Here is a 13,543-nt window from a genome sequence, read left to right as displayed (position 1 = left end):
TCTGTGTAATCTATCTGGCTCCTAAAGTAGTGATCCATGAATCATAGTCATGGTGATTTAATTTAGTTACAGTGGTGGACATCACAACCCACCAAATAATTAGATTTATTATTGAGTTCTTATAGTTATTAGCCTAACTGACTGGTATCTTTAATTGAATGGGTTTAATCCAAACATTGATAACTCAAAAACAGGTCGGACGATCTGTTAGTGGAAAGTTTAGGAATAAAAAATGCTGGATCGAATAAATAGATCAAGTATTAATGTGAATCATATTCATGAAGTAAATGAGGAGGTCTGTGGTATTTCTTTTACAGTTAAAGGAAACTCTGGCTACATAAAGTTTTAGAACCCATGATCTAGCTCACACTAAATGGCTTTAAAATAAATATATATAATATGTCTTGTCCTTTTTATTTCGCTCTAGGAGTAAATTCTGCACTCCATTCTGCGTATCAATTGTTAACAACATGAATCTCATGTCTTGATATGAAGACATTTTCCTACCAAGCACCATTTTGGCTGATACTTGCAGGACAAGGTCTCCAATGCCTATGGAAAGTCCTTTCCCAGTCTCACCTGCTTAGTAAATAGCAGTTTAACCTGGGCTTTGACCTTTCTTTAAGAGGCAGAAACATTTTCTATGGAAGACAAACAGTTTCTAAATGGTGGTAAATTATAAGACGCATCAAAGTATGCAGTCTAACCAGAACAGGCAGTCTGGGCAGAACCATGTGGAATGAACCTGAACCACAGCATTCTGTTCCTTTAGCAAATCTCCAGTATGGATGATGCTGTTAACCTCAATAGACATATTTATGTAAGTTCAATGAAACCAAACTATACGAGAAGAAAGAAAATTAAAACATTCAGTCTGACGTGCACAACAATTACATCCAAAATGCAATTCATCTGTAAAAACGTTTGAATGTGAGACACTTGTTAGGTACACAATCATTAAAATCTGACAACACTAACACAGAAAGCCCTCAGTATCGATTCATTTTAAAACTTCACACACATTATTTAAATGTGTACAAAACTTTAATAAGAATATTTTGCCTATTTACTGGAAGCATAGATCTTTTTACATTCTGATCTTCCCACTCACAGAACACATTTTATTAAAATCATCATTTGATTGAAAAAGTTGACTTTATTTATAGAAGTTTTTTTTTTTGTTTTATTATAGCTTTGGCTTAAACCCATTCAATTGACATGGCCAGTCAAACAAGCTAATAATTATAAGAGCTCATTCATAAACATAATAACTTTGAAAATGGTGGGTTGTAATTTCCACCACTTGTAACAAAATGTAAAAATTGCTGACCCCTGGCTGTACTTCTTGGACCCTTGGATCCACTCTGAGATGCATGGCTCTAAAGGCCAGCTTTGTGTTGGCGGGAATCTCCAGACTGTCCAGAGTGTACCAGAGTGTCTGAGCCTGAGTAGTCTGTCTGCACCATGCTGTCATTTCATCTGTTCATGCGAGAAACACCAACGAACTGAGACAAGAATGTTGGGGACTTTAGTGGAGGACTGCCATAGGAAACAGGTCAATAGGAATGAAGGCGTAAAGACTACAGTAATATCCTTATTAACATATGGGCTACCAGGATCCAAGATCGGTGCCGGAATTTTGGTCACGTCAACCAATTTTCAGATTTTTGATCAATTGCATCTATAACAGATCTTCTCTTAAAGTGTAGTAATAAAATATTTAAACTCAACACTGTGTTTTTATCCAGTTGTGACAACTGCATTATGTGCATTAGACATTATGCTCCAGCTACTTCGCATTATGTCATACCCCTTAAATAAAGCACATCGTCTGTCATCATGATATACATGTCAGGTTCCTTTAGGACCCTTATAAGCATTATAAACTAGAGTAGAAACACGCTGCATTTTTAAAACTGTTTTCCATCCATCTTCTATACCGCTTTATCCTTTTCAGGGTCACGGGGGAACCTGGAGCCAATCCCAGGGAGCACAAGGCGGGGTACACCCTGGACAAGGTAATCTATTTTCCTCCAAATCATTTTTTGTTATATATTCATAATCACACGTCTCTGTTTCTAGATGACCTGCATTCATGAAACATGAAAATCCCTTATTAGATAGATATTACAGCAGTTTCCCCAAAAATGTTTGTTATTGTTGGAATGTCATAACATGTTTTTGTTTTATATTTATATATATACACACACACACACACACATCAGTGCATGGTATGTTTTTTTTTTCTCCATTAAACAATAAAGAAATGATACTCCAACAGACTTTTCTAAATACTCAGAGCATCTTCACAGTGAAATAAATAATGTAATTACAGCAACATCAAATGACTAGACTTTGCTGAGGACTTTATTAAGCATGAAGATGCATGCATATTTAATTAGTGCCTCAGTTACATAAAATGTTCATTTTTTGAAGGAAATAAAAATCCAATACTTATTTATATTTATATACATACACACACACACACACACACACACACACACACACACACACACACACACTAGTACAAATATCAGTATTCATCTGGCAAAAGTTTGACTGTAATATGTACAGGTTTAATTTTATTTTATTTATTTATTTATTTTTAATCCTATTCACCTGGAGTGTTTTGCTCATTTTCATCCCTAATTTTAATCCATGGCAGATGAGTCTTTCAGTTCCTGAGTCAGTCAGTATCATCTGTTTGTTGTGGTACAGATTATTACCATCATTTCCCTGTATTACAGTATTAAAATACTCCTACATAGAGCAAGCAAAGGTAAAAAAAAAAAAAAAAAACAACCTCAGATAATGAAGCGTCTTCACCAAGATAATGAGTTGAACTGCTTATCTGAGATTTATTTCTCTCTATGGATGAATAAACAGTAAAACTAATCTTTTAAAAGTATAAAAAGCGACAATGATGGGGGAAAGTGAGAGAAACACAAGAGACGCCCCTTACCCGTAAACGTAGTGGTATCGGTCTGAAGGAACTGTCTTCCCAAACAGCTCGCCCTGTCCTTCCTCTTCTTGGCAGTCCTAAAGAAAAGTAAAAAGTTCTTTTCTTATCCTCAGAAGTAAGTGTGATGGGAAACAACGAAGACGTTTTAAGAGTCTGGATAAAAAGAGCAACATTGTTGCCCTCTAATGCCAACGCACTTCTAACACCGCGAGACGCTCTGAAGTTGACAAACAGGCTACAAACAATGAATTTTATATAAGTGAAGTGATTAAAGTTTCCTGCTGTCACTAACTCCATGACTTCTAGGCTTTGGTCACACACACATACACAAACTCTCTCTCTCTCTCTCTCTCTCTCTGCGTCTGTCTACATAGCATATTCATTCGCAAATCTCTTCACCATCCCACCCTATGCGGGGAGCTCCGTGGAAAAATGCTAAATATGACAAAGATCTGAAGACTTCGCGCGAGCGGCACGAAAACTCCAGCAAAAAAACGCAGGGAGACAAAGGGAACGCGCGGCTCCGCGTACACTCACCTTTAAACGGGGGAAACGCGTCTAGATGCGCAGCAGAAGGACGAAATATCATTAATTCAACTCTTATTTCTTGCCTGAGCCGCTTATTGTTTTCAGTAATATTTCTCCTGGTTTGACAGTAAAGGTGGAATGCAAGGTATGGGTTTGGTATGAAATTCACGCACTTCACTAGTGGAGGAAAAAAAATGAAGGAGGGGGGAAAAAAAGTTGAAGAAGGGGCGGAGCCCTGGCTGGGCGTCAATCAACAACTTTAGAGGCGGGCACGTATCCCAAACTCCACCCCTAAAATACAGAAAACGCGGTACGAGATTGTACAGTACATTCAAGAGTTTATAAATAAATAAATGGCTACAAACATAAATACATAAATGAATAACAGTAACGCAATTCTTTACTTGGCTACAATGAAAAGCTTCTTTTTAAAATATATAGATAGATAGATAAGTCCAGTCACAAAAAAACATATTCATTAGGCTACTTTTTGTGAAAGCATAACACAAACAGTGTTTGTAAACGGAATAAGTTCAAACTTAGGTTACACAGTGAAGACAAGGAAGACAGAATATAGAGTTGTGGGTTTAAAAGCATACATATTATTCCTACACGGAGAACTGATGAGAGCAGTGGATGGTATTTGGACTGAAGCTCAATGAAGTCCTGAATGAAAGCAGCAATGTGAGCAGCTCCCAAACCCTTAGAAGGACAAACTTGTCCAGGAATTCACTGAGAATTTGTCAGCATTCCAGAGTAATGAGCAAGCACTGAAAGTTCCTCAAGGTTTGCCACTTTATTTTAAGAGAGCAGAGCAGTTAAGCTCAGTGACGTAACGCTCTGGAAGGGAGCCTAAAACGAATCATTTCTTTTAGTTATCTGTAGATTTATTTATATATTTGTTGGGTTTTTTTTTAAAAATTATTATTATTTAGCAAGCATGTCCACCACAGTTCTCCATTCACACTTGTAAAAAGCTACAGCTCCGTCTGTTGGCTGAGCTTGAAACCTGCACCTCAGAAAAGTTAGTAGCTTTCAAGTTAAGGAGAAGACTTTTGTGTGAAAATTTTCAATCACATCCTTGGCTAAATGTTCTCCAATGTGCGAGTCTGCCAACTAGCCAGCGACGGATTTAGTGATTTGGGGGCCCTAGGCACAATATATAGCTACTGATGGGGCCCTCATTTCAGCGTTTTAACATCAGTATTTAAATTTTCAGCATGTTATTTATCATTAATAATTAAAAATAGATATTTATATAATGTGCATTTTTAAGGGCCCTTGGCTTCTGGGGGCCCAAGGCAGTTGTCTACCTTTGCCTAGTGTTAAGCTGGCCCTTCCACTTGCAGAACACTCCTGAGCCCCTTGATTATCATCATTATATACTGTTCCTACAGACATAATTTTGGGTACACTCCATTTGTAATCATAACTTTTTTAATTTAAAAAGCGTACAATGCTGAAGGGATTAGTTTAAGTCTGAGGAATGATTCAGTGACTGGGGTGCCATTTTTGTCTCACTGATAATACATTTACTGTAGTATCAGTGAGACAAAAATACTGTATGTATGTATGTAAAAGACATTTTAAACATATGTAAAGAGTCCTTCATTAAAAACCTAGGTGCATGTTTCAGAGCAATAACTTAACCCTCCTCTTATGTTATGGGTCAATTTGACCCACATTTGAGAAGTCTGAAATACTGGTTAATCTCTCTTTTCTCTTTGAAATTTGTTGACATTCCTCATTTAGGGTCATGAACTTATATAGAAATATTTCTTCTTATGGCTTATCTCGGACAAGCCATAATTAAGGTTTACTGTTTAAAGCTGTTCTTTACTGTTTTTGTGTGTATTTAAACTGTGGAAGTCATTTTGACCCATAACATAATGGATGAAACATTTTTCCAATGTAATAGGAGGGTTAAGACATAAATACAACTTACAGCATATAGATAACAGCATTTTTGCCTGTATTCTTTCCGTCACTCATCCAGGTTATGAAAAATGTCAATTTTTAGATCCTACAACATTCACTCAACCCTGCTGCCTGAACACATTTCATATTTTTAAAACAGCAAAAAAAATTTTGTAATATTCTTCATGTTCAGCAGGAAGTATCATCCAGAATCCCTGAAAATCGTGAGAAGAAGAAACTTCTCTTTCCTTTTTCAGTGATATTGTGATATTGACTGACAAGATCACTTTGAACATGTGACACTGTTACCCAAATTATAGACCGAAAGCAAATTATTAATGAAAAAAGTAAATCATCAAAATGTCCTTAGTGTGCTCATGACATTTTGGATATTTGTTAATTCTTTGCTACAACAGAACCCTCTTAGGCACCACAGTTGTGGAGAGGTGCATGTGGTACTGGAGGGCTGGAGTCACCAAACAGGGAAATTACCAAATTACACTGTACTCCCCCCCCAGGACTGTAGTAAGAATGAAAGAAAGAAAAAGAGAGGGGGGTAATGAAATAAGCTTTATACAGAAATATTTTATGGAATATGATGTCTCATTAATGTTCTAAATCTCATACAAATGACCATAAACCAATGATGATATAGTAAAACATTAAAAAGGCCATCAACACAAAAAACAAGTTCAGTCATACAATATGTTAAATATTTATGGATATAATGAGATCTATTGGAGGATGTGCAAAAAGAAAAACAAAGACAACAAACACAGATAATGCATATAATATCAAAATTGACAATTTGACAAGATGAAATTAAATCAATCATATTTCAGTTAAATCAACACCCAAGACTTGAAAAGGCCAACATTAATTCTCAATTCTCTAATATGACTAAGTTATACTTTAGAAATGTGCATTATTAAAATAACTATCTATAGCATGCAGTTTCCTGATACATCCAAAGACTCATTTCATACTTCTTCACACATTCCTACTCTCAGAAATATCCCATTAAACATATTAAATGACCTGTGTCTTATAATTCTGACCTGGGTCTCATATCTTTCACATTTAACAGAAAAAACCCTGCACTTTCCTTCCTGTCAAAATCTCTTGAAAACAACCTTCAGAATGTGTGCCACCTAAGATTTCCCTAGACTTCATTATTTGAGCATAGCAGGTAAGAAACGCAGACTTTTCATCATTATTCTCATATAGTTCCTAGACTGATGGTTTTCAGTCCTTTCGGAGACATACAGAAGCAGAGTGGTGAAGAGTATGTTTCTGTGGGTTGAAGCCGTCACTCACAGGCGATTTTACCATCAAAGCTAGAGAGGGCAATAGCAAAAGCCTGCACTGCACACAGAGGATAGTTATAGTCCAGGGTGAAGGCATCATCTGCAACTCTCCCAAACTGCATCACTATGTAGTCCTCTGCAATCACATAACATACACGTGCTGTTACATTTAACCATTCATTGCCAGCATACAGCTAACTCATGACATGGGATAGAAGGGCAATATACAGTCCCCTCTGAAACAATTGGAACAGCAAGGCCGATTCATTTGTTTTTGCTTTAGACTGAAGACAATTGAAAGAAAGGATTTGCTCATGATCCAAAAAGGCTCACTAATCTTTATTGATGATGTAACTCGTGATCATAGCAGCAGAATAAATTCAGAAGTTTACAGGAACATTTTGTCTGCCAATTTACAGAGAAAAATTGGAAGGTTTTAGAGTGACCATGTCAATCACCAGACCTTAACCCAATTGAGTAGCATTTCACCTCCTGAAGAGGAGAGTGAAGGGAGAAACCCCTAAAACAAACAACAACTGAATGAGATGGCAGTAAAAGCCTGGAAAAGTATCACAAAATAAGAAATGAGTCACAGGCTTGAAGCAGTTATTGCAAGCAATGGATATGCAACCAAATATCATATAAATGTTATTTATAAATGTTATTTACTTTAATTTACTACAAGCCTTATCTGTTCCTATACATTTGCTATTTACATTCACCTAAAAATTGGTTGTTCTGAGAACAAAAGGTTCTATGTTTAATGTTGTCTAAGCACAAACAAATGAATTGGCCTTGCAGTTCCAATAGTTTCGGAGGGGACTGTAAGTATTCCATTTTTTAAACTCAAAGATACACAAAATAATGGATTTTTTTAAAAGAAGAGTATTAGTATAGCTCATAGTTGCAATTTTCAACATTTTTGATCAAATAATTGTATAGGTCACAAGAGCTAATGTTGTTATGGCTTTGCACCTACAAATTGGAGGAAGCTATGAGGTGTGCTTACGGTCTTTGCTGTGAACAATCTGGAAGTTTTTGACAGAGGCTTGTGTGACTCTGCCGTTAAAGTTGAGCACATGAGACGACGTCTCCTCGTTCCACACAGGCGTCTTGTTGCGAAGCTCTATCAGATTCTCCATTTTCCTGTTTTGGTGTCGAATCAGGAGGCCGTCATTTTCCTGTAAAGTGTGAGATAACTTAAAAGTTCAGGTCAGCATAAATATGGTATGAAAAAATTATACATTTTTCGAGGAAAGGTAAAATATTAATTGACTAAATCAACGTGCTTGGTAAGATTCGGCATTATACTATTACAGTCATTGTCAATTAATATAATGTGATGTTCAACATTTTACTTTTAGTGGTCTTTATAGGTTACAGACAACAGGGGGCAGTAGAAAACAAAGTAAAACAATTCTGTTTTGGTTTGTTTGTTTTTGTTTACACTGCGTGGGCGAAAGGGTACTCGCTCTCCATCTTTGTCCATGCCAGGGATAATGACAGTCATTCGTCTTGGACCCTTCATTCCCAGCACGTTGGTCTCCTGTACACAGCCAGGAGGAAGATCTCATCACATAAAAGTATTAAACAGTATGTCCTACTTCCAACGTATTATAATTTATAATCAAGGTTGATTAGATCTCTAATAGTCAGAGTAGTAAGTAGGTGATCTTACATAAATAATGGCTGCTAGCTCTTGCCTTGCATTTGACATATCAGGAAGTGCTCGGTCAGGATGAAGTGCGTTATCAAATACTGTGAATTTAGTGCCCATCAGATTGGACCTGGAATAACACATATTTTGCATTAGTCATTAGCAAATGGTCTAATCTGCAGGTACTGCATAAACGCCTGCAACTTACCTTACTTTCCCTATGTAGTTTTCACCCCCCCTTGAAAGGTCAGTGGGGTCAATTGAGATCAAGTAGTTGGAGGTTGTGCTCTTTTTGCGTTTCCGCCCCGCCAGCAAAAAGACCTGCTTTTGATATAATCAGATTTTTAGCTTTGAAGATATTTCCAGCTGCAATGTATTGCTTGAGAAGCTCTGATCTACCCAATAATGATAATATTCTAAAGAAATTCAGCAAGAATGCAAGACATTGAAGATATATCTTTCTGACACTTTAGGATATTAAGATCAAAGAAAAGATTCAATTTAATTTTGTTATACTTTTAAACAATATTTGGTGTCAAACTTCTCACATATATCTATTACCATGTAAATAATATTTATGACCTCATCACATTTTGGCCAAAAAAGTTCAGAGAGAACTTGTATAGTTTTCTAGAGTGTTATAATTCCATAGGTGATAAGAAGTGATTATATGTGCAGTTGTGTAGGCAGACCTTCTTTTCATTGTCTAGATGAAGGTAGTAAGTGGGATAAAGACCCCGGTCCATTCCTCTTTTGTCCCGGGTCACTTTACATTTCACTGTGATGCCCTGTTCTGCCGGCTGAACCACAAACTCTTCCAGGTCATCAAACTCGATGACTGGGGAAGGGGCTCGTTCCTCCTTTAAATATGTCCAGAAAGAGACAAAGTTTCATATCTGTCAAATAATTACATGCAAGGTTCATCAGATTCAGATCATATTTGTGCCAAGTGCTACACATGCACTATGGCCTCGTTTCCATTTTCAGAAGTAATGACATTTGGGGGGTGGGGGTGGGGGGGGGGGGGGGTTTGCTTGTGGAATGCCATGAAGAAAAAACTAGCTTGATGTTTTTTTTTTCTTTTTATTAAAGACACAGTGCTATGTATCCAGTAGGAAAAAATCAGCTACAGCAGGCTTCAAACATATGCATGAAAATGTGTTATAAACGAAAATGAAACAATTATTAGAAATAATTTTTCACTCAGATAATAAAAGTGACTGACCACTTGCCAGAGACCTGACTTTACCTTTTTCCCCTTTTTTCCTTTTCCCTTTTTCTTCTTCTGTGTCACCTCAGACTCTGATTCATCACTCTCTTCTGCTTTTGCCAGACCTGAGTAAAGAAATAATGCATCCATACTCAAGCATAAACTTTTCATGAGAGACCACTGGTTGATGGCCATAAAGTAACTTGTTAATTTGTTCATTACTCACTTTTGGACTTTTTAGACTTTTTGTCCTTGGCCTTGTCTTTATCCTTTTCTCCATCGGCCTGGAACATGGAGCCTGGGTTTGAACTGCTCTTTTTCTTGCTCTTGCTGGTTTTGCTTTCTGGCTCACTCACCTCTTCACTGTCTGATTTGGCAGCTGATGGCAGCAAAATATTTACTTAAGGTAAAATAGACTCATGTTTTATGTGTAAACACATACAAATCATCTCAGATAAAAAAAAAAAAAAGGTATCATAAGGTATGAGAAATATACAAGAATTCACTTTACAGTGATCTTAAAGCATATTTGCATGTTCTTTATTAGTAAGAAACAATAGATTGAAGTAATAGGTCATTAGTTACCTTTCTTTTTACCCTTAGTGGTAGGTTTGTCTCCATTTATCTGGAACATAGAGGCCGGCTCCTTCTTTTTGGTCTTAGACTTTCCTTTATTGTCTTTGTCTTCTTTTTCCTCTAAATGTTCACATCAGGTAATAAGAAACCTGGTTTCTGTACAGACAATTTCAACACATTTCTGGAGCCATTCCTAACTAAAACTATGCAGTTTGGACATTTGTGGTGTAGTAAGTGACAGTTTTCACTTTTCAAAACATTGGATGGTTCACTGACCAACAGCACAACTATCTTTTATCAGCTACAAATGTACCTTGAAATTACTGCAAGTGAGTGGAGCTAGCAGAAACGGCCCTTCACCTCTCTTTACCTCTCAGCCATCTGGCTGGCAAAAGGTAATACAACATCAGGGCAGGTACTGACAGCTCCTGGAACAGCTTCCCTCAGGCGGTCAGACTTTTCACTCTACCGCTCTGGCATGAGCACTTTATTGCACAATAATATCTTCTGAAATGTCCTCATTTGCCTCTCAATCCAGAGGTTATATTTACTTATCTATATTCTTTAGGTTCTTCCACAGTTTTGTGATACTGCCATTTACACCGATCAGCAAAAACGTTAAAGCCACCTTCATATTATTGTGCACTCTATTATTGTGCCGTGTGTTCTGACACCTTTCTATCACAGTCAGCATATAGGTTTTCAACAATTTATATCCCATCCCTTGACTGGTTCCACTGTAACAAGATAATCAATGATATTTACTTCACAGGTCAGTGGTTTTAATGTTACGGCTGATTGGTGGATAATGGTTAATTTTTTAATGGGTACTCTGTACAGTGGACTATACTGTCCTGCATGTTCATTGTATTGTACTGCCCTTGTTCCTTTCAGACAGTAGCACACAATTTGGACTTTAGATTCAATCATTTTACCATCATGTAGTGCTTGTATTGTTTTGTGTATTGCACTTTCATGCCAAAAGCATATATATTTTGGCTCACTGTATAAATGGAGTTGGCTGAATACACAACCTGTGGTCAAAAACACAAACATGCTCACACTATCTTAAAACAGTGGGCCAAATCTCTAAGTCACTCCATCAAAAAAAAAAAAAAAAAAAGCTAGCTTAATCCTATTACACTGCTAAAACCTAGCTTATCTTAGAATATGCACTCTATAAAACATATCCCCATACCCAGTACTCTTACATCAAGACAAGCTGAGCGACACTAAATAATGTTTAGTACACAGAGCTCACCTTTAGGTTTAGATTTCTTGTCCTTGTCTTTTTCTTTGCCATCAGAACCGTCCTTCGAAGACTTTGATTTTGTTTTCTTCTGGGGTGCTGCCATTTCTTCTTCATCATCACTATTACCTTCATCATCAGTCGAACCTGAAGTATAGTGAACATAAACATATCTTTTAACAGAAACATACTTTTTTAAAATCCTTTGCACTGTAAAACAGAAACCATACAAATGAAATATTACTTCTTTTCTTTAAAAGTCATATCAGCAGATCATGAAATATGTAACATCTTATTTGTAAGAAAATGATGATGATGATGATTAAAATGATAATACTTTTCTTCTTCTTCGGGGCACTTTTGGCTTTCTTTTTGGGGTCAGCCTTTTCCTTCTGTGGGGATTCATTTTCTCTTTCCTTTTCAGTTTTCTTTTTCTTCACTTTTTCACCATCTGTTTGGATATATTGTTGTCTAGGTTAGTGTTTCATGCTTCAGAATGACAGACTTACATAATAATGCAGTACATGGTCTACAATGTGTACCGATGTCTTATCACTTTTTTTTATAGCTTACTTTTTTGAGTGGCAGGGCTGCTCTCTGTTGACAGGTCTCCATTTTTCTTACTCTTGCTTTTTTTGGATTTAGTATCTGTCCCATTGCTCTCTGCGGGAATAGACTCAGCTTTCTTCTTTTTTGGCTTCTGATGCATGTATACTAACGGACAGTAAAAACAACTTAATGGGTCACTGCAGGACACATATGAATGAATAAATAAAGGAAGGAAGGAAGGATTTACAGTACATAGTATATCGACATTTATGTGGCAAAATATATATAAATGAATGAATAAAGTTAGAACTTACCATTTAAGAAAAAGCAAATGCAGCAAAGAAACACAAACAAGCACTCGTAAAAAAAAATTATTATTATTTCTAAATGACTATATTTGCAGGTGAGATGTGATGTTTGTATTTTAGGATATTTTTAATGTCGACATCACAATATCCATTGAATGTCTTAGTGATATAAACTAATCTAATGCCCTCGCTTACATTAGTACATTAATAATGTAAAATGATACATTTTATGAAGTACAGAGAATGAACATTTCTAGACTATTTTGTCTTTAGATAGCTTTGAAATACACCAATATTTCTAAGCACATAATATAGTGAAAGAGTAATAACCATAGTGTAGTTTTAATATACATGATTACAGACATGACATTAGTCATTTATACAATACCTGGACTGTTTTATGTCTTTCACTTTGCTTATAAATACTCAACAAACAAACCTTAACATCAAACATTTTAATGTGCCAAGTTTTTCCTTGTCATGTCATTCCATTTCTCTTCAGCCTGCAAATCTGGTTTAGTTTTGAAAATAAAGTCGAATAAATGGAAACAGTAATTGTCTTACTGCAGAGTAAATAATAATAATACCATAAATGCAAAGCATAAATAGCAGTTCATGTGATACATGGATGCTTTTTAAAACAAAAATTTGGCTGAGTGCTTTAGGCTCTGAACTACTGATTGGAAAGGCTGTCAGTTTAAATCCTGGGCCCTTGAGCACCACCTGTAACCATCAACTGCTTGACTCATTTGTAAGATGCTCTAGACAAAAGCACCTTCCAAAAAGAGACAACATAAATGGAAGTAATCAGTCAGTGAAGTGGTTCTGTTGAGGATAACAAATTCCATCTACTGACACTCCCTCATGCCAAATTCTCATAAAATTTGTGAGTTTGGGATTTTCCCCAGGCCTTAAAATAATATTGGATGTGTTCACATCTATGAGATATAGCAATACTGTCTCTTCCAGAACAAATCCTATTTAGGAATATATTATATCTGAACCATCTAAACCTAAATTTAAAGCTTTTGTAATAGTAACGATCTCTTGTGGGTCAATATACTCAAGCCTCTTGTGATGGTCTCTTTCCTTCTCTCTCTCTCCGATCCACTTAAACATTTGAGCAGCACTATAAATACCCTTAACCTCAGACAATCCCTTGCACTAGGGGAAACAGACACGCACACAGTCATTCAATCAAGCTGTCTCAAAACAACACAGCTTTCCTAAACATGTTCTTCCTACAAAAGCAATACAATATGAAATATAGATTGTTTTCC

General features: G+C 36.3%; 2 protein-coding genes across 14 annotated transcripts in view; both read right to left on the bottom strand.

The window, feature by feature from the left end:
- The window catches only part of tead3b (TEA domain family member 3 b), a 34,800-nt gene extending 31,112 nt beyond the window's left edge, over positions 1 to 3,688 (bottom strand). For 4 of the 7 annotated variants that reach the window (XM_017479765.3, XM_017479768.3, XM_017479767.3 and 1 more), the window contains exons 1-2: positions 3,500 to 3,687; positions 2,963 to 3,039 (exon numbers count right to left, since the gene is read on the bottom strand). The gene's annotated coding sequence lies outside the window, so the exon portion shown is untranslated. Of the gene's footprint in view, positions 1 to 2,962; positions 3,040 to 3,159; positions 3,425 to 3,499 lie in introns of those variants that run through there. The other 3 variants (XM_017479763.3, XM_047158664.2, XM_017479764.3) reach the window with 2 other exon arrangements.
- A 2,276-nt stretch (positions 3,689 to 5,964) lies between these two features.
- The window catches only part of LOC108272075 (TUB like protein 1), a 41,615-nt gene continuing 34,036 nt past the window's right edge, over positions 5,965 to 13,543 (bottom strand). For 5 of the 7 annotated variants that reach the window (XM_017480234.3, XM_017480229.3, XM_017480233.3 and 2 more), the window contains 12 exons: positions 11,980 to 12,106; positions 11,744 to 11,857; positions 11,419 to 11,553; positions 10,167 to 10,277; positions 9,808 to 9,960; positions 9,621 to 9,706; positions 9,064 to 9,231; positions 8,580 to 8,695; positions 8,393 to 8,501; positions 8,162 to 8,260; positions 7,724 to 7,895; positions 5,965 to 6,850 (listed from right to left, as the gene is read on the bottom strand). In XM_017480234.3, coding sequence (XP_017335723.1) covers positions 6,717 to 6,850; positions 7,724 to 7,895; positions 8,162 to 8,260; positions 8,393 to 8,501; positions 8,580 to 8,695; positions 9,064 to 9,231; positions 9,621 to 9,706; positions 9,808 to 9,960; positions 10,167 to 10,277; positions 11,419 to 11,553; positions 11,744 to 11,857; positions 11,980 to 12,106 — 1,524 coding nt within the window. In that variant the 3' untranslated portion in view covers positions 5,965 to 6,716. Of the gene's footprint in view, positions 6,851 to 7,723; positions 7,896 to 8,161; positions 8,261 to 8,392; positions 8,502 to 8,579; positions 8,696 to 9,063; positions 9,232 to 9,620; positions 9,707 to 9,807; positions 9,961 to 10,166; positions 10,278 to 11,418; positions 11,554 to 11,743; positions 11,858 to 11,979; positions 12,121 to 13,543 lie in introns of all 7 variants that reach the window. The other 2 variants (XM_053683633.1, XM_017480237.3) reach the window with 2 other exon arrangements.

This window comes from Ictalurus punctatus, chromosome 11, assembly GCF_001660625.3.
Source record: "Ictalurus punctatus breed USDA103 chromosome 11, Coco_2.0, whole genome shotgun sequence".
Lineage (NCBI taxonomy): Eukaryota > Metazoa > Chordata > Actinopteri > Siluriformes > Ictaluridae > Ictalurus > Ictalurus punctatus.
This window is presented reverse-complemented; position numbering and strand designations above follow the sequence as displayed.